The sequence below is a fragment of the Lynx rufus genome, unplaced genomic scaffold (assembly GCF_022079265.1).
Source record: "Lynx rufus isolate CCGP_SWC_20201006 ecotype Redwood Valley unplaced genomic scaffold, mLynRuf1.p SCAF_9, whole genome shotgun sequence".
NCBI classification, from domain to species: domain Eukaryota; kingdom Metazoa; phylum Chordata; class Mammalia; order Carnivora; family Felidae; genus Lynx; species Lynx rufus.
Window position 1 is genome coordinate 62129297 of NW_025814897.1, and position 20113 is coordinate 62149409.

Below are 20113 nucleotides of genomic sequence, written 5' to 3' on the forward strand. Positions count from 1 at the left end.
TTTTTGTTTTGCTGATTGTTTCCTTCGCTGTGCCGAAGCTTTTTATTTTGATGAGGTCCAAGTAGTTCATTTTTGCTTTTGTTTCCCTTGCCTCCGGAGACGTGTTGAGTGAGAAGTTGCTGCGGCCAGGTTCAAAGAGGTTTTTGCCTGCTTTCTCCTCGAGGATTTTGATGGCTTCCTATCTTACATTTAGGCCTTTCATCCATTTTGATTTTATTTTTGTGTATGGTATCAGAAAGTGTCCAGAAAACCCCATCAATCTTATTAAAAACTTGATTTTTGAAAAGAATTGGTGTATGTTTAATAATTTATGAAATTAAAGTTTCTTTATATGGCTTTATTAATGTATAATTAAAATAATTGTAAGTATCAAACATTTTAATACTCAAAGCCAAATGATTAAAGAAAATAAAATTAATCATTACAATTTGCATACATATTTTTATTGCAAACAATGATGAAAGAGTGAACATCACAGGATTTTTAAGCTTAAAAATTAATATGTAGGAAAATGGACCAACTTCAAGGAGACAAAGCAATAATGTTAAATTTGTGACAGTTATGGAAACCTTGTTCATGTATTTTTAAGTGGATAATAAAGGTCCACTTTATTGGACCCCTTTATTGGTCCACTTTAAAGTGGGGAAGAAAATTTCAAGGCTATTTAGATTCCATAGGACTTTTAAGATTAAGTGATATTTTTATCATAAAAATGTCAATATTTACACTATACTGAACATCATATCCTTTTCTAGTGCTTAAGTATTAAATGACAATTCTTAGATGTCAACTTGATATTTTTGAGAGCGCATATACTATTTCAAAATTCTTTTGGCAAGTTCCCAGACAAAGGTTTTTGAAGACCACTGGTATGTATTAACATGAGAGGAAATAGGCATGAACAAAGGAAAAGAATGCAGGACTCTGAAGTCTTTGGGGGGAAGGAATCTTTGGTGTGAAGGTTTGATGGATGGCTGATGTCAAAGGATCTGGGGGGATTTGGCTAAAGAAGTGATCACTCCACTTCCAGGCAAGCTTCGTGGGTGTGAAACCTGCACAGTAGCATAAGGCCCACACTTAGATGGGTCCTGTGTTTGATTTAATATTCTGCTTCCATATGGTTAAAATTATTAATAATTAATTTTTACATGTATTAAGACTAATGAGACAACAGAGCATGAGCATCTCCACTGCCATTTCTTACCACTGTATTTACATATAGCATTTGTGATGCCCTGTCTACATAGAATACCGTGGACCACAATACATGGAAATTCAGTGAAATACACAAAATTAAGGGAAAGCAGAGAAAAGGAAAGAACGGAGGATATAAGAGAAGAGAAGGGAAAAGAAACATAAAACCTACTAGGTTTTATTTCCACTTTCCTTGAAAATATCCTACGGAAAATATTCTTTCCTCATGCCTTAATCTTTGTTTCCCAACCACTCCTTATTATCTCCCTAGGAATAAACACCACGGATCAAATCTCTAGAGCAAGCAGCTTTGGGATTTCATAACTGAGCATCACAGAGAGTCCGTAAATAGCCTCACTTACCAAATCCCTTAATCAGAGGAGGCTGGAACTCAAAACTATGCTGAAGATACTCAATGGGCTCACAAAATTGAGGACAGATCAGACTTTTGAACTCAGTTTCCACACTCAGCCCCCTTTACCCTCCAAATCACATCCATACAACCTGCACAAGAACACGGCTTTCACATCCCTAAACAACCCACTGCCTTCAGGCATATGACATCTGCACAAGCTATTGCTCTACCACATACTCTCCCACATAGCCCCACACTCACATGTGACACCCATCACAAAGCTCCAGGCCCAGCATGCTCAGCTTGTGAACACATGGCCCTCGACACAGGTATGTTTTTGAAATCACATTCTAGAAAAAGGTTATGCTCAGAGAAAGAACTCAGAGTTTAATGATAAAAGCCTAGGTCTCCAAGGCATCATGGTGATCCACAGCCAAGGCTGAGTGGGGCAAATTTGGGAGAGTTCTCCCATTCCACCCAAAGTGGTGCTCCAGTTCAATGTCTTTTTCACGTTGTTTCCCTGGGCAGGGGGTGGGGGGTGGAAACATTGCTTGGACCTCATCTTTCTGGTACTCACATAGAATACCAGAGTATCTCACGAAATAGCAGCTTCCTTACAGTAATCTTTGGAAATCTCCCTTTGCTAGCAAGAATAGGCTGGGAAGGGTGGGCAGGAGAAGGTGGTAGTGACTCCAGCTTTCCACTTGACCGCCCACAGTTTTCTCCGGTACTGGCTGGACTTCCATCAGTGGAAGTCCCCAGGCAAATAAGAAGGGCTTTCATTGTATCGGTCTTTTCGAAATCCAGATAATGAGTAAAATGATTACAGCATTAAATATTAATATTAGAGCGTCTGGCAAGAAAAATAAAGGAATTCAAATATTGGCCAAATAAATGGACAGCCAAGTGATGTGAAAATATCCAACTTTGAATCATGAGATGTGAGACATAATTTCAGTCCTGATAGTAATTTGCTTTGTGATCTGGATTGCATCAGTTTATTTCTCTGAACGTGGACTTTCCCTTGGTAAAACAGGTATGATAGGTATGATACTCTTTATCACTCCAGTATGTGGCTACAGGAAAAAGAGCTTGCACAAAGGGGGAGGACATTATTTTTGGTGTCCAACGTTTTAATCCCATATACTTAACACCTTCTCACCCACAAAAATGTGAGATAGGTAAGGCAGGTGGTCTCATTTCCAACAGATAAATGAAAAAAATGAATCTTAAATTATTGTGGGACTATCCAATGCTGAACATGAACATGCAGAAGACCTGGGACTAGGGATTCCAGACTCATTGGTTTTCATAACTGGAGACTGCTTAGAGGAGGGAAAAGATTTTTTTTCTCAAGGTTGTGCATCATTATTTGACAAATTAGGACTAAAGTTTAGGAATACAGGTGCCTTGCAAAGCATTCTTAGGTATGATTGGGGCTTGGAACGTGGATATCAAAACATGATTTTGAGTAAAGAAAATAGCAGATGGAAGAAATAGATTGTATAAGACATATTATTTTAAGATTTGGAAAAAATTAAAAACAATATATGTTTTTCTCAACGTAAACAAAATTGTGTCACAGAAAGGTTACCATTTTAGGTGATGAACCAAATATATGAAGGCATTCCATCACCCCTTGGATACAGCCCTTTGTTTGCCAAGCAGAATGTCAGTTTCCAACATCAGTGATGACAGTCTCCCAGGCACACTCATCCTTACTGGGATCCCAGGACTGGAGTCGGCCCACGTCTGGATCGCCATCCCCTTCTGTGCCATGTATCTGGTAGCGCTGACTGGGAATGCTGCCCTCATCCTTGTCATTGTGACAGACAGGGTTCTTCATGCACCCATGTACCTCTTCCTGTGCCTTCTCTCACTCACTGACCTGGCTCTCAGCTCCACTACTGTGCCCAAGACATTAGCCATTTTGTGGTTTTATGCTGGAGAGATTTCCTTTGGTGGATGCCTGGCCCAGATGTTTTGTGTCCATTCTATCTATGCTCTGGAGTCCTCAGTTCTTCTCGCCATGGCCTTTGATCGCTATGTGGCTATCTGCAACCCACTGAGATATACAACTATTCTCAACCATACTGTCATAGGCAAAATTGGCCTTGCCAGCATACTCCGCAGCATAGTTTTTGTCTCCCCATTCATCTTCTTGTTGAGGCGACTGCCTTACTGTGGTCACCATGTCATGGCCCACACATACTGTGAGCACATGGGCATCGCTCGCCTGGCCTGTGCCAACATCACTATCAATATTGTCTATGGGCTGACTGTGGCCCTGTTGGCCGTGGGTCTGGATTCCATCCTCATTGCCATTTCCTACGGCTTTATCCTCCATGCTGTCTTCCGCCTTCCATCTCAAGATGCCAGGCACAAGGCTCTGAGTACCTGTGGCTCCCACCTGGGGGTCATCCTGGTCTTCTACATTCCTGCCTTCTTCTCCTTCCTCACCCACCGCTTTGGCCAGCACCGAGTCCCCAAGAATGTGCACATTTTTCTGGCCAACCTGTACGTGCTGGTGCCTCCTGTGCTCAACCCGATCATCTATGGGGCTAGGACCAAGGAGATTCGGAGCCGACTTCTGAGACTGCTTCACTTGGGAAAGGTCTCAGTATAACTTCTGAGCAGCGTTGGAAATGTTAAAGAAAAGCAAACGAGCAAGGATAGTTGTCTAGAACTTTAACATGGATGGAAGCCTGTGATGTGAGAGGCAGAGTGACCTGGCAGGAAGCACTGAAAGAGAAATGGTCAGATTAATTGGATACATTGAATATGACGTTGAATGTGCTCCTTGAGCAATTCTGAATTGCCCAGAATGAGGTTAAATTTTTCCTGTCATCTCAGTAGGGACTATAATTTACCAAGAAGAAAGGCATTCCTGTCTGGAATTCACACTGCATCTCATGGCAGAAATATTCTACTGGGAAGTGACGTGAAAAACAAACAAAAACCTGAACATTTGGAGTGCTTTGGATATGAACTCCAAAACGCTGGGCAGTGGCCAAGAGCATGAGAACTAGCATGGGGGTGCTTGTGTTTGAATCCCGGCTCCTCTGCCTTTTATCTCTACTTTGCTCAACAGTAAAAGGGGATAATGATAACATTTAACACTTGAGGTTGTGGTGAGGATTGACATATTATTGAGTGTATGTAGAAATCTGAGAATAGTGTCTGAAATATAAAATACCCAATAAATAAATATGAGATGTAAATGTTATGTAACTTCTCTAGACATTATTTCCATTTTACAACTTATATAAGATTTATTTTGTATTATCTGAGCTGACATAATTATTATAACTGCTAATAAAGGTTAGACAGTGCTTGGGATATGATTAGTGCTCAGTAAAACCACATTTTCTCCCATTATTCCCCCCCCTCTTCTGATTGTAAGGTTTACTTCTATTTAGCCATAATTTCATCCCTTGTTATAGAAACCTGACCAGTCCCAGTACCCTTATGCACAGTCCATTGTTGACTTCAGTTGCTGTGTCTTTTTAAGTTCATCATAGTTGGAATTTGTTGAGTTTTTTGCATGTAAAAATCAATGTTTTTCATTAAAATATATATATATTATAAATTATTTTCCTGTCACTGCCACCCAAGCATCTGTTGTATTCATTGTCAGTAGCAATCGATTCTAATTGAAACAGTGAGTTCCAAGTGGCATTTCTAATTGCCCCTATTTCTTTTAAAAAATAATTACTATCTCTTTAACTGATATTATCACTATCATCGTTTCCTTTAGTTCTTTGGGCATTTTTAAAATAGTTGATTTAAAGTCATGGTTTATTAAGTTCAGTGTTTTGGCCTTCTCAGGGACAGTTTCTATTGGTATATTTTTTTCCTGTGTATGGGCCATACTTTTTTTATTCTTTTTGTTTGTTTCTTTTGAAGCCCCATAATCTGCTGAAAAGTGGACATTTTAAAGTGTATTTATATATTTTGACAGAGAGAAAGAGAGAAGGAGAGAGAGAATTGAGTGAAAGAGTGGCACAAAGAAAGGGAGAGAGAGAATCCCAAGCAGGCTCTGCACTGTCAGCAGGAATCCTATGTTAGGCTTGATCTCACAAACCATGGGATCATGATGTGAGCCCAAAACCAAGAGCCAGATAATTAACCAACTGAGTTACGTAGGCACCCCTGGAAAACTGGACTTTAAAACAATTTTTTTAACGTTTATTTATTATTGAGAGACAGACACAGAGCATGAGCAGGGGAGGGGTAGAGAGAGGGGGGAGACACAGAATCTGAAGTAAGCTCCAGGCTCTGAACTGTCAGCACAGAGCCCGATGTGGGGCTCGAACTCATCAACTGTGTGATCTGAGCTGAAGTTGGTCGCTTAACCAACTCAACTCTTTTCTGGTCATGTCTACAGCCCTGGGAATGTGCAGAGCCCTAACTTGCACATGGCCTTGTATATCTAAGGGATATGTCAAAAATATTCAAAGTTCTTATAAATATCTCATTCTTCAGCTTTTCCTTTCTGGCTTTTTACTTAATTTATTACTCTCCCCAATTGTTATCCACTATCACAGGCAGCTGCAAAGTTAACTGATTGCCTGTAATTGGTTTTAACAAATGCCCACAGGGAAAAAGGATATTTCTATTAGGACGGCTATAGATCAGATCAAATAGAGACAGCCTTGCAAGAGTGGTCTTTACAGGAAGTATCAAATAAGTCAAATAATTACAAGTTTCTAAAGGACATTTTGAAAGAAGTCCAGCCCCAGTCTGCTATCTACTGATGCCACCAGGCTATTGGTTTTCACTCTGCACACGGGTTGACAATCTTTAAGACTTCTATAGAGCTGGAGAGTGAGGAAATGGGATTAGAACAAATCAAAATGACACAAAACCACAAATCTTACAAAAATTCAACCATTTTTCCTAAATACAATCTCCCTGCATAGATGCAAGCCTTGGTTTAATGTCTAGAATTCCAAACAGGTTTGATTTAGACCATCATTTTTCTCATTTTCTCATTGTTTCAATTGAAGAGGAAAATTTCTGAGGTTGTTACTTGGCCATTTTCACAGATGTCACTGCAGTACTCCTTATTATTTATTTGCTGGAAGACATGAGAGCCAAGAAATCCATTAGGGAAAAAGGGAGGAAGTGTGTTATATATGAGAAAATGGTTTTTAGATCAGACTTGTTATGAATACCAGGTCAGTCACTTATCAGTTAGATGATGTTATCTAAACCATGATTGAAACTTTAGTTTCCTCATCCTTAGCAAGAGGTATCCTACAAACCTCCTTGTTGTGCAGTTGTGAGTATCATATGGATTATTTACTTAGGTTGCAAGATGGCAGGAGAGCAACAGATGTTATTTCCCTCACCAGCATCTACCCCCCTTTTGGGACAATCATAGGACAGACACGGTAGAAACCAGAGAACTTGTCTCCTGTTAGTTGTGGATGTTCTCAGGCAGGAATGCTGGGCTGAGAAGAGAACTTCTGACTTCACAGAGGAAGGACTTCCTGTCACTTTTCTCCTAAGAGCACTGTCATTCTCAGCCCTGGGTTAAAATCCTCCACCTCTCTTTGACTATTATTACTCTCATCCCCGTGTCCATTTAGTTTTCACATTTAATAGCCTTTCTACAAACATTCCTGCCCATTCATTTATACCATATCTGCCTGAGTAGAGACTTTCACCATCTGAATTACCAAAGCAATCTCTTAATTTTTCCCTGTACCAGCTCCACCAGAATGCATCAATGATTCTCTTGGCCTACATAGTGCTCACTCTAAAATCCAAACACTCCTGGTGAGGTTCCTTAAAATATACACATTATCTTTTGTTTAAAACTTGGGAAATGATGCCGGCATGTATCATCCTTTGGGAATTGGTCTTATCTCTCTACTTCTATCCATTGATTTTGGCTAAAATAATTAAACTTTTTTCCCTTTCGTGGGCAGTAAAAAGAGAAGTGTGTATATTACAGCCTGGTGCAAGTCAGGGTACCAGGAGCTGCTCAAGGACATGCTTATTTGCCATCAGATTCCTTCATGTCTTCTCTCCTATTTCTCATTCACTCCCATGGGTAATACTTTAGTAATATCGTGCCATAAAACTGTGCTTCCACTGCCACCACGGACCTCACCATCACTGTATGTGCTGGATTCTCACTTCAGAGGTTCATACAGTTGACTGTTCCTTATTTCTTGATTCTTTCTCCTTTCCTGGATTAGGTAGAGCCACATTTCCCTGGTCCTAGGCTGATTTCCATGTTCACCTCTCTTCAGTTTCCTTTACAAATGATTCTTCAATTTTTTTCCCTAAATACTAACATTCTGCACAGCTTTTTTCCTAAGCCTGCTCTAGTTTTAACTCTGTATTTTTGCTGAGCGATCTTAGAAATATCAGATTTCAAATCTATATCTTTAGTTATGATTTATAATATTTCCAACTAATAGTTTGGCATCTATAGTTAGTTGGTTGGTGCATAGAATTGGAAAGTCAACATGTGCCAAATATGAATGCAAACCTGTTCTTGATAGTTTCCTTTTCTCAATAAATGACATGATTTTTTTTTGTTCTGAACTGCATTACCTAGGCTTTTCTGAAGAGTCAGAATCAATAAGATAGATTAGATAGATATAGATATTCTATATGGATATAGATAGATATAGATATAAGGATGGATTTATATTAAGGAATTGGCTCATGTTCATGTAATTATGGAGGTTGAAAAGCCCCATTATTTGTCATGTGCAAATGCAAACCCAGAGAACCTGGTGATGTAATGCTGTCTAAATCTGAAGGCCTGCAAACAAGATCAGCTGATAGTAGAGACTCTAGTCCACATCTGATGGCCTGAGAATCAGGAGCACCAAGGACCCAAGAAGATGATGTCCTAACTGAAGCAAACAGATAAGAAGCTCTTGAGTTTTTTTTTTTTTTTTCCTCCAACTTTTTGGTCACTTCAGGCCTTCGGTGGATTGGGTGATGCTCATAGCTGTTGACAATGGCAACTTGCTTTTTTGAGTCCACAATTCAAACACTAATTTCATCCAGAAACACTCTTACAAACACACCTGTTTAACCAACTATCCAAAACTGTTTAACCAACTATCCAGGCACCATGGGAACCAGTCAGTTGACACATAAAATTAACTACCACACAGACTAAAGGAAAAACCCAGGTGTCATTCTGCACATATGTTTCTCATTCATTTTCCATATCCATGCCAGTAGTCACCAAATTCTAAATATTCTACACCCTCAGTATAAGTCAAACAGCAATTCCCAAGGTGCAGTGAATGTTTGAGATGACACCTAATGGGGGAAAATAGAGGAAATTAACCAGAGCAAGCAGAATGATTGCTAGACAAAGCTAAGATTTGAGGCCAGGGATATTCATTGTGTTAATTTGTGGATATTTATGATTTTTGACCATGGTATTTACTATGTACTGATTGTATGACACCAAAACAAAAACAAAAACAAAAACAAAAACAAAAGCTCTCATATGTTGAGGTCTAACCCCCAATGTAACTGTGTTGGAAGTTAGCATTTAGAGGGGTATTAAAGTTAAATGAGATTATGAAGTTCAGGCTCTAGGATAATAGGATTATTGTCCTTCTAAGAAAGGCACCAGAGAACCCCCCCTCCCACCACCTCTCTGCTAATGCTCAGAGAAAAGGTGAAGAGAAGCCAGAGTGCTGTCTGCAAGCCAGGAAGAGAGTCTTCACCAGAAATTGAAGCCTACCTGACCTTTCTCTTGGACTTTCTAGACTCCAGAACACTGAGAAAATAAATTGCCATGTTTGAACCATCCAGGCTATGGCACTCTGTCATGGCAGCCCCAGAAGATTACTACAGTGTTCCCCAGTACAAGAAATAGAAGCAGAGGGGCTGCGTGGTGAGATTTATCCAGGTTAGGAGCCAGAGAGCTACTCTGAAGGAAGGACAAATCCTCCCCTGCCAGACAAACAATCTCTGGTGGAAAGAGATTAGTTTTTGTCATTCTTGTGTTAGGATTATGATTATATAGTTATAAAAATTCTGTGATCTCAAGGGTGCAGGGAGATCAGTCGAATAAGCGTCCGACTTCAGCTCAGGTCATGATCTCAAGGTTCATGAGTTCTAGCTTGCATCAGGCTCTGTGTTGACAGTGTGGAGCCTGCTTGGGATTCTCTTTCCCTCTCTGAGCCCCACCTTCACTCTCTCACTCTCTCTCAAAAATAAATAATCTTTAAAGAATTTCAGTGATCTTAGAAGTCACTTATACTTTAAGCCTAATTTTCTCATCTAGTCCACTGTCTCATCTAGGCAATAAGCAAAGGAACACTTAATTCTCCATTTAGAGCAAGTCTCCTCTATGAGTCATTATATCACTGTATAACTTGCTGAAGGCTTGCTTTCGTTTCTTATACATATTTAAAAGCAACAATCACTTTGGAGCAGAATATTTTGGCAGTGTTTGTTTGTTCTGAATATAAATATATTATTAAGGAAATATGGCAGTGGGAGTGGTTTTGTCTCTTTCTTCCCCGATCCAAATTTAAATGTGTCAAAGTTCTTAATGGAGAGTTAGATGATAGAAAATTAAAGAAAGATTCAAATACCAAAGATCTCTTTCTTCACATGTTTCACTTCAGAACATTTTTGCAGTTGTGACTGAATGGCTATCATTAGATTATATTGTTAACTAGAAAGAAAAATATAATCCCATATAGGTGAATTGTGACATTTAGAACTTGTATATATAACTGACATGTTTTTATGGCCTACAATATTTTTAAAAAATCACGGAAGACTTTAAACATGAAAAAGTCATGTCACATGTATGTATGTGTTTGGTTTGAGAAGACGTGAATTAGAAAAGTTATGCTTCGGGGGCGCCTGGGTGGCGCAGTCGGTTAAGCGTCCGACTTCAGCCGGGTCACGATCTCGCGGTCCGTGAGTTCGAGCCCCACGTCGGGCTCTGGGCTGATGGCTCGGAGCCTGGAGCCTGGAGCCTGTTTCCGATTCTGTGTCTCCCTCTCTCTGCCCCTCCCCCGTTCATGCTCTGTCTCCCTCTGTCCCAAAAATAAATAAACGTTGAAAAAAAAAATTAAAAAAAAAAAAAGAAAAGTTATGCTTCGTTCAAATAAACACCATTTTTATGAGTTTTATGAAATATTTTGAGTTATATACAATCCAAAAATGATGTAATCTATTGAAATGTTTCCTATTTTCTTAGTGACATACATTTCTCTTACATTTAATAATAATTAAAAACTTATTGTAAGATATAGCAAAACAAGTGGATTTATTTTTATTTTCATATGATTTATATGTACTCAAGCTCCCAGTGTCATACAGGTTAAAACATATGCGTACACACGTACAAATCACAGGGTTTTTGTATTAATTGCTAAGCCATTGTCTCTCAGCTTCAAACCCTTCTGTGCTCTGCTTGGGGATGCCTAGGCTGGGACCACACTTTCCCTCCACCTGCTGGCTGGCTGTTAGAATCTCCCCTGAAAAGGCAGTAGAGGCCGATTAGAGAGCTCGGGCAGGGCTAGGGGATTTGTCTATCCTATGCACACTCTGTTCCTGTTAGTGTCACTCTAGCATCCGCTGTTTTCCTTGGCTGTACCAGTTGATTCTCATAGAAACAGTAGGTTCCCGAGGTTCCTCAGAAAATTAAAAATAGACCTACCCTATGACCCAGCAATAGTACTGCTAGGAATTTATCCAAGGGATACAGGAGTACTGATGCATAGGGGCACTTGTACCCCAATGTTCATAGCAGCACTCTCAACAATAGCCAAATTATGGAAAGAGCCTAAATGTCCATCAACTGATGAATGGATAAAGAAATTGTGGTTTATATACACAATGGAATACTACGTGGCAATGAGAAAAAATGAAATATGGCCTTTTGTAGCAACGTGGATGGAACTGGACAGTGTGATGCTAAGTGAAATAAGCCATACAGAGAAAGACAGATACCATATGGTTTCACTCTTATGTGGATCCTGAGAAACTTAACAGGAACCCATGGGGGAGGGGAAGGAAAAAAAAAAAAAGAGGTTAGAGTGGGAGAGAGCCAAAGCATAAGAGACTGTTAAAAACTGAGAACAAACTGAGGGTTGATGGGGGGTGGGAGGGAGGGGAGGGTGGGTGATGGGTATTGAGGAGGGCACCTTTTGGGATGAGCACTGGGTGTTGTATGGAAACCAATTTGACAATAAATTTCATATAAATAAATAAATAAATAAATAAATAAGAAACAGTAGGTTCCCAGTGACATTTTAAAATTGCCCCTTACTTTGAACCAACCTCATCATGTCCTTCATGTATACCAGCGCTGCCTGGCTGGAATTCCTTCTCAGAATCCTATTACCAGTGCACCCTCTTTTGCCAGAACCTCCTCTTTTAGGACCATTGCTGATTACAGCCGTTACTCTCAATTATAGCTTGATTGCCATTACACAGAAACAAAACTCCTTCCATCACAGCTAAGTAACTTACATAACCACGGGTTCCAAGATTTTACTTTTAAAAATAAAATTAATAGGCGCCTGAGTGGTTCAGTCAGTTAAGCATCCAACTTCCCCAGGTCATGATCTCGTGGTTCATGAGCCCAAGCCCCAGGTCGGGCTGTGTGCTGACAGCTCAGAGCCTGGAGCCTGCTTCTGATTCTGTGTCTCTTTCTTTCTAGGCCCCTCCCCTACTCACTCTCTTTCTCTCTCTCTCTCTCTCAAAAATATAAATAAAACATTTAAAAAAATCAAAATCAAAATCAAATTAAGAATAACTAAGCATGAACCCCACTTCATTGAATCAATATTGACTTGTGAATACATGAGGTGATTTGGAAGAAAGTAAAAGCTCCATCTACCTCATTAAGGAATATTTCCAAAACAAAGTAGCCCTATGATTATTATTCAGAAATTTTAAAGATTATCATATTGCTTTTATTAATGTATTTTATAATCATTGTTATAATAAAACATTTTAACATTTGGAGACTAGTGTACAGGAAATAAAGCAATTGCTTATTCTTTGACAAGAATAGAAGAGTTATCATAACAACATTCAAGCAAAAAAATACATGTGGGAAAATGGAGTTACTTCAAACAGAAAAAGCATAATGTCAAATTTCTGACAGCTAAGGAAAGCTTGCTCAAATACTTTTAAATGGATAGTGACGAATTACAAATTTCAAGGGCATACAGTGTCCATAGGATGAATTAAATATTGTCTATGGGAATTTAATTTTTAAATGGCAAAGTTCACAATATAACAGAAATTGCATCCTTTTCTACTCTTCAAACTTTTAATGATAATTCTTATAGTCAAGTTAAAGTTATAGAAGGTAATATCATGTTTTGAATATTCTTTTAGGAAATCTCCATATGAAATGTTTGAAGACCTCTAGATTGAAATAATTCAGAGGAGATAGATCTGTTACAAGGGGAGAGAGTTGAGTATTTTTAGACATGGGAGAAAAATGAACTATCCTGGAAAGGACTTTGACAGAGGGAATCCTTGGTGCAGAGAGCAGAGAGATGGTTGGAGTTAGGGAGCTGAGAGGATCTACCTAGAGCACTGATGTCATTTCCTACCAGGCCTGGCTTCATGGCAAACGAGCAGGACAGTTACATGGTGCCCACGCTCAGAAGGGCCTTGTGCTTTTCTCAAAGCTCTGCTGTCGTCATAATGAAATTCTTGGTAATTTGATCTTTGAACTTGTGTTTTGTAAATGAAGCCTACAATACAATCATGTATGCATGTTTCACCACCATTATTTGCTGCCGATAAGCATAGAATTATGGTGGATTCACATTGAAAGTGAGTTCCAGGAGGCACAGAAATAAAAATAAAGAGAAGAGAAGAAAGCAAGGCAACAAGGATAGAAAAGAGATACAGAGAGACAAGAGGGAGGATAAAACATCAAAGTATACCAGACATTTCATTTCTATTTCTTGACAAAGTCGTCAAGGAAGATTCTCCTTATTTCTTTCTCATTTTTTCACCACCCCCTTTCTTGTTCTCTTTTTCAAAGTGTGCTTCATGGACCAAGTCCCTGGAGGTCACCACTTTGCTTTACACTCCTGAGCATCACAGACAGAGTCAATAAATAAGCTCACTTATCAAGCCCGTTGACCAGAGGAGGCTGGGCCACAGAGCTGAGCTGAAGACATTCACTGAGCCCAGAAAACTCAGGTGAGAGAAAAGATCAGCTATTTCAACCCAGATTACACATTCAGCCCCCTCTGCTCCCTCATCCCACACCCACCCAAACCTGCACAGAAACACAACTTTCTCCTCCTTCAGTCACACTGTGGATTCAGATACACACCTCCGGCACAAGCTGTCACTGGACCACCCTCCGTCCACACAGCCTCACACTCAAGACATCTCCAACACAGCTCCAACCTCAGCATGCCCCACCTGCAAGTGCGTGTCTACCACACAGGTATGGTCTTGAAATCAGATTCCAACAACTGTGTTCAATGAAAGAATACAGACTGAGGTCTAGGTAAGACAAGGGAACAAAAGGACACATTCTAGGACAATTTTGGGGAGACACCCCCATTGTGCACTAGAGTGACACTCTCTCAATATCCTTCTCCCATTACTTCCCCGGGGGAAAAAAGTCCAATTCTGATTTTACCATAGTTTTTTCCTCACCACATCTCAGAATGTCTAGAGTACTAGTATCGTATCATAACCACATGAAATCTTCCTTAAGGGACAAGAATAGGCTGGGAAGAGAGGGGAGATAAGATGGTGGTGATTCCAGCTCTCTTCCCTCCACCATCCAAGCCTCTCTCCCTTAGTGTTAAGGCTCATGTCAAGGCTGAGAAAATCCATTGGTGTCATCAGTGAAAGAGTCTGTGCAAACAGGAGGGGCTCCCTAATTCTCCTCATCTCTTTGATATTCATTAATGCATCAAGTGACTGCAGCCTTATGAATTGTTATTAGACAAAGTGCCTTGTTTGAAAGAGATAGGAATTCAGATATTGGTCAGATTCATGAACACTTGGGTGAAGTAAAACTTGAAACTGAATCAGCACATATAAATCAGGCGCCTCATTTCAGTTGTGCTTCATTTGTGCTTCAGTTGTGCTAATGACTTAACACGCTTTGTGATGTGGATGACATCAATTTACTTCTCTGGACCTTGTCTTCACATTGATTAGGGGTGCAAATGATGACTATATTTTTTCCAGAAGGTTTTTCAGAAATAAAGAAGTGCAAAGAATGGAGCGATTGTTTGGGGTGTCTAATTTTTTTAATCTCGTGAACATTATGTTTGCTCAACCAGAAACTTTGTGAAGATACTAAACCACGATGCCATTTCAAATTTATAGATGGAAAAAAAAACACGGCCCAAATCAGTTATGGGATTGTTCCAGTGCCATAAAATGAGCAGATAGGTAAGAGAGGATGACTATAGAGTCACTAATTTTTCCAAATTAAGACTGGCCAAAGAATTGGAAGATTTGTTCAAAATCACAAATCAATTTTATTAGAGAATCAGAGCTAAAATTCAAATTTCTCAGAATCCTGTACAGATTTCTTTTTAGTAGACCATATATTTACTAGTGAGAACATTTGAAAATACTGTCTAGACTTCTACAACAAAAACAAATTCCCCTGAGGTGCCTGGGTGGCTCAGTTGGTTAAGCGTCCAACTCTTGATTTTCTCTCAGGTCATGATCCTAGGGTAGTGGGATGGAGCCCTGTATCAGGCTCTGTGCTGAGCATGGAGACTGCTTAAGATTCTCTCCCTCTGCCTCTCTCCCTCTGCCCCTCTCCCCCGCTTGCTGTCTCTCTCTCACTCTCTCTCTCAAATGAAAAAACAACAACAACAACGACAAACAAATTTCCTTTCCAAAATGTCTTCATTGTGAGCAACAATAGGACACTCAATTTCCTCCCGAGATCTGCCTGTCAGCACTTGGTATTCTGACCTAACCTCAGTATCCAACCATCACACTGGGAGGCATGCAGGACCTCAGGCTGGCTTTGCCATAGTAGAGAGTGCTGTCTCTCAGCTAGAATGTCTCATGTATGTCTTGCTTTCTTCTACTATATCCTGATGAATTCTCAAATCATTGTAGATATGTAAGCATATTCAGTTAGCCTAATCTCTTTCTAGGCATTAATGGTGAGATAGAAACTATAGTTACGTGGTGTATATCAATGTAGACACATTGGACAGAAAATAAACTGGATGAACTATTATATCCTAAGTCCAAAAGCCAATGTTATGTTACATAAGCTTTCGTGAACATTGAGACTTTAGTGAACACTGATCAAAATGTCTAGGTCCAGACATGGGCATAGTCAGTGTGGAGGTCGCAATTGCATAAAGACATAGTCTCAGCCAACGGGATTTTGTAAAGTAGTAGAAGGATGAAAACACAAACAAACAAAACAAAACAAAAAACTTAAGGGCCAGAAGAAAGGGAGGGCTTCTAGGAGGCAGAAAATTTTTCACTGAAGCTTAGCAAAAAGAGAAGGGGGGAAATAAAACCAAAGACTCCATGAGCATGGAAAAGGCATAAATGAAAGAGGCAAGGAGCAACTGTTGATGTGAGTTGACCAAAGTAATAAAGGATGGATAGGATGTGTAGGAGATATGTCATAATGTATCAGATTGGAAAGATGCTTAAATAGTTAGGTTGGTGGTTGGAATATAGACCTCAAAACATGATTGATGAGCACAGATATTAGCAAACAGAAAAAAAAAAAAACAAAACAGCAGACTATATGTGATAGAGTCTTTCAATATTCTTGAATAAGTTACTAACAATAAATATTTTTCTCAACATAAAAAAGATTATTTCACAGAAATGTCATCATTTTATGTGAATGACCCAACCACCTGATGTTACAGGGAAAGCATTCCATCATCCCTGGATAAGGGCCTTTATTTCCAAGCAGAATGCCTGCTTTCAACATCAGTGATGACAGTCTCCCAGGCACACTCATCCTGACGGGCATCCCAGGGCTGGAGTGGGCCCACGTCTGGATCGCCATCCCCTTCTGCGCCATGTATCTGGTAGCGCTGGCTGGGAATGCTGCCCTCATCCTGGTCATTGTGACAGACAGTGCTCTTCATGCACCCATGTACCTCTTCCTGTGCCTTCTTTCGCTCACCGACCTGGCTCTCAGCTCCACCACGGTGCCCAAGATATTAGCCATTTTGTGGCTTCATGCTGGAGAGATTTCCTTTGGTGGATGCCTGGCCCAGATGTTTTGTGTCCATTCTATCTATGCTCTGGAGTCCTCAGTTCTTCTCGCCATGGCCTTTGATCGCTACGTAGCTATCTGCAACCCACTGAGATATACAACCATCCTCAACCATACTGTCATAGGCAAAATTGGCCTTGCCAGCATACTCCGTAGTATAGCTGTTGTCTCCCCATTCATCTTCCTGCTGAAGCGACTGCCTTACTGTGGTCACCATGTCATGGCCCACACATACTGTGAGCACATGGGCATCGCTCGCCTGGCCTGTGCCAACATCACTGTCAATATTGTCTATGGGCTGACTGTGGCCCTGTTGGCCGTGGGTCTGGATGCCATCCTCATTGCCATTTCCTACGGCTTTATCCTCCATGCTGTCTTCCGCCTTCCATCTCAAGATGCCAGGCACAAGGCTCTGAGTACCTGTGGCTCCCACCTGGGGGTCATCCTGGTCTTCTACATTCCTGCCTTCTTCTCCTTCCTCACCCACCGCTTTGGCCAGCACCGAGTCCCCAAGAATGTGCACATTTTTCTGGCCAACCTGTACGTGCTGGTGCCTCCTGTGCTCAACCCGATCATCTATGGGGCTAGGACCAAGGAGATTCGGAGCCGACTTCTGAGACTGCTTCACTTGAGGAGGGTCTCAGTATGACTTCTGAGTGGCTGTTGGAAATGATGAAGAACGGTAAATGATAATTGGTAAAAGATAAAGTAAATGATAAAGGTAAAGGATGATTGTTTAGAACTTTAACATGGATGGAAGCCTGTGATGTGACAGGCAGAGTGACATGGTAGGAAGCACTGGAAGAGAAATGGTCAGATAAATTGGATACATTGAATAAGATGTTGAATGTGCCCCTTGATCAATTCTGAATTGCCCAGAATGAGATTAAATTTTTCTGTCGTCTCAGTAGGGACTAAAATTTGCCAAGAAGCAATGCTTCCCCATCAGAAGTTCATACTATAGCTCATGGTAGAATTATTCTACTGGGAGGTGAAGTGATAAACAAAAACCAGAACATTTGAAATAAATATGAATTTAACTCCAAACCTTTGAGCAATGATTAAGAGCACATGATCATAAGGATTATAATCAGAGGGGCTGGGTTTGACACTGAGTTATCCACTCACTAATTTTTGTGTTTTGAGCTATTGCAATATCCTTCTGTGCCTATTTAGGTCAACTATAAAGGGGATAATAATATCTAACTCCTGAGGTCGTGGTGAGGGTAAAATAAATTGGTGACTGAATGTATAAAACTTAGAATACTGTCTGAAGCATAAAATGCTCAATAAAGAAATGTAAGATGTAAAAGTTATGTAACTTCTCAGAACATTATTTTAGTTTTAACTCATCTAAGAATAATTTTGTATTATCTCATCTGACATTATTTTTGTTGTGATGTTATATAACTGCTGTATAAATTTAGACACTGCTTGGCATATAATTAGCGCTCACTGAAACCATGTTTTCTCCCCTTTACTATCCACTCCTCTGATTGTGAGGTCCATCTTCTTTTAGCCACAAATTTATCCCTTATTAAGGATATACAGGAGTCCCAGAATGTTCAGAGGATGTTCAGAGTCCCAGTGCCTTTCTGCATAACCCTTGTTCATTTTAGTAACTAAATATATCTTTTAAATTTATCATACTAGAAGTTTGTTGTGATTCTGTTAATTAAAATTGTTCACCAGATTGGGAGAGTTTAACTGTTATTTCTTCAAATATTCCTTCTTTTTCTTTCTCTCTGTCCATTCTGCTCCTTTCATACGTTCATACATATATGTTAGCATTCTTGATGATGTCTCATAAGTCCCTGAACTTCTGCTGACTTCCCTTCCTTCTTTTTCTTTCAGTTACTCAGACTGAATAATCTCCATTGACCAATATTCATGTTAGGTCTTTCTTTCTTCTGTACTGTCAAATGTACTGTTGAGCCTTAGGGTAAGTTTTTTTTTTTTTTTTTTTTTAGTTTCAATTATAGTATTTTGTAACTCCAGACTTCACGTATGATTTTTAAAAAATAGTTATTATCTCTTTACTGATATTATCACTATCACAAGTTCCTTTAGTTCATTGAGTATATTTAAAATAGCTGATTTAAAGCATGGTTTATTAAGTCCAATATTTTGGCTTCCCTGGGGACAGTTTCTCTTGTCATTTTTTCCTGTGTATGAGCCATTTGTTTCTTTTGATGACCCATAACCTGATGAAAACTAGACATTTTATTTTTTTTTAATTTTTTTAACATTTTTTAATTTTATTTTTGAGACAGAGAGAGACAGAGCATGAACGGGGGAGGGGCAGAGAGAGAGGGAGACACAGAATCGGAAGAAGGCTCCAGCTCTGGGCCATCAGCCCAGAGCCTGACGCAGGGCTCGAACTCACGGACCGCAAGATCGTGACCTGAGCCGAAGTCGGACACTCAACCAACTGAGCCACCCAGGCGCCCCTAGACATTTTAAATAATATCATGCACAACGCTGTGAATCACATTTTCCACTTTCCCTAGAATTTGTTTTTGTTGCTCTTTGTTGTTGTTATTGTGATTAGCATTTGCTTAGTGATTTTCTGAATTAATTTTGTAACATCAATTGTTTATTAGGTGTAGCGACTGATGTCTCTGCTGAGTTATTTCAGGGGTCAGCTAATAATTGGAAAGAGATTTCCTAACATACCTAGAAGCAGTAACTCTTTGTCTTTGCTCAGAAATCTATACGCATGATGGAGCACAAATCCAACACTTAGCCATTCACTATGGGCCTCTATGCCCATAGTGAGACTTGCTTGTGCACAGTCTCAAGGTGAGCCAGGGATGAGGTCTGACAGCTTTCTCAGATAGTCCTGGGCATGTGCAGAGCCCTGACATGCACATGGCCTTGTATACTTCAGGGATATGTCAAAAATATTGAAAGCTCCTGTAAATATCTCATTATTCAACTTTTCCTTTTTAGCTTTTTGGTTAATTTATTACTTTCCTGAAGTGTTACCCACTATCATAGGAAGCTGCAATGTTAACTGATTGCCTTTAATTATTTTTGACAATTATCCATATGAAAAAAAGGATGTTTGCATTAAGAGAGATAAGGACCACATCAAATAGAGACAGCCTTGCAAGAGTGGTCCTCACAGGAAGTATCAGACAGACCAAATAAGGACAATTTTCAGGAAAGGAGATTTTGAAAGAAGTCCAGCTCCAATCTGCTCCCTCTAGATGTCACCAGGTTATTGGTTTTCACTGCGCACTCTTGTTTTTTTTTTTTTAAGGGAATGGGAATTAAAGTATTAGAATGACACAAAGCCACTGATATTACCCAAAATTCAATCATTTTTCCTAAATACAATC

At 39.8% G+C, this 20113-nt stretch overlaps 2 protein-coding genes across 3 annotated transcripts; both read left to right on the plus strand.

The window, feature by feature from the left end:
- The first annotated feature begins 864 nt into the window (after window positions 1-864).
- LOC124505479 (olfactory receptor 52D1) lies at window positions 865-4175 on the plus strand. Of its 2 annotated transcripts, XM_047071438.1 has the most exons (2): window positions 865-881; window positions 3272-4175. In XM_047071438.1, the coding sequence occupies exon 2, from the start codon at window positions 3327-3329 to the stop codon at window positions 4173-4175; it is 849 nt and encodes a 282-aa protein (XP_046927394.1). In that variant the 5' UTR covers window positions 865-881; window positions 3272-3326. The 2 variants fall into 2 exon arrangements, with proteins under 2 accessions (XP_046927394.1, XP_046927393.1); XM_047071437.1 differs by lacking the exon at window positions 865-881 and having other exon boundaries at window positions 3207-4175.
- A 12286-nt stretch (window positions 4176-16461) lies between these two features.
- LOC124505533 (olfactory receptor 52D1-like) lies at window positions 16462-17418 on the plus strand. The gene has a single exon (XM_047071498.1). The coding sequence runs from the start codon at window positions 16462-16464 to the stop codon at window positions 17416-17418; it is 957 nt and encodes a 318-aa protein (XP_046927454.1).
- The last annotated feature ends 2695 nt before the right edge of the window (window positions 17419-20113 follow it).

Coding starts and splice junctions, on each gene's coding strand:
- LOC124505479 (XM_047071437.1), top strand. CDS start 3,219: ATGTCAGTTTCCAACATCAGTGATGACAGTCTCCCAGGCACACTCATC.
- LOC124505533 (XM_047071498.1), top strand. CDS start 16,462: ATGCCTGCTTTCAACATCAGTGATGACAGTCTCCCAGGCACACTCATC.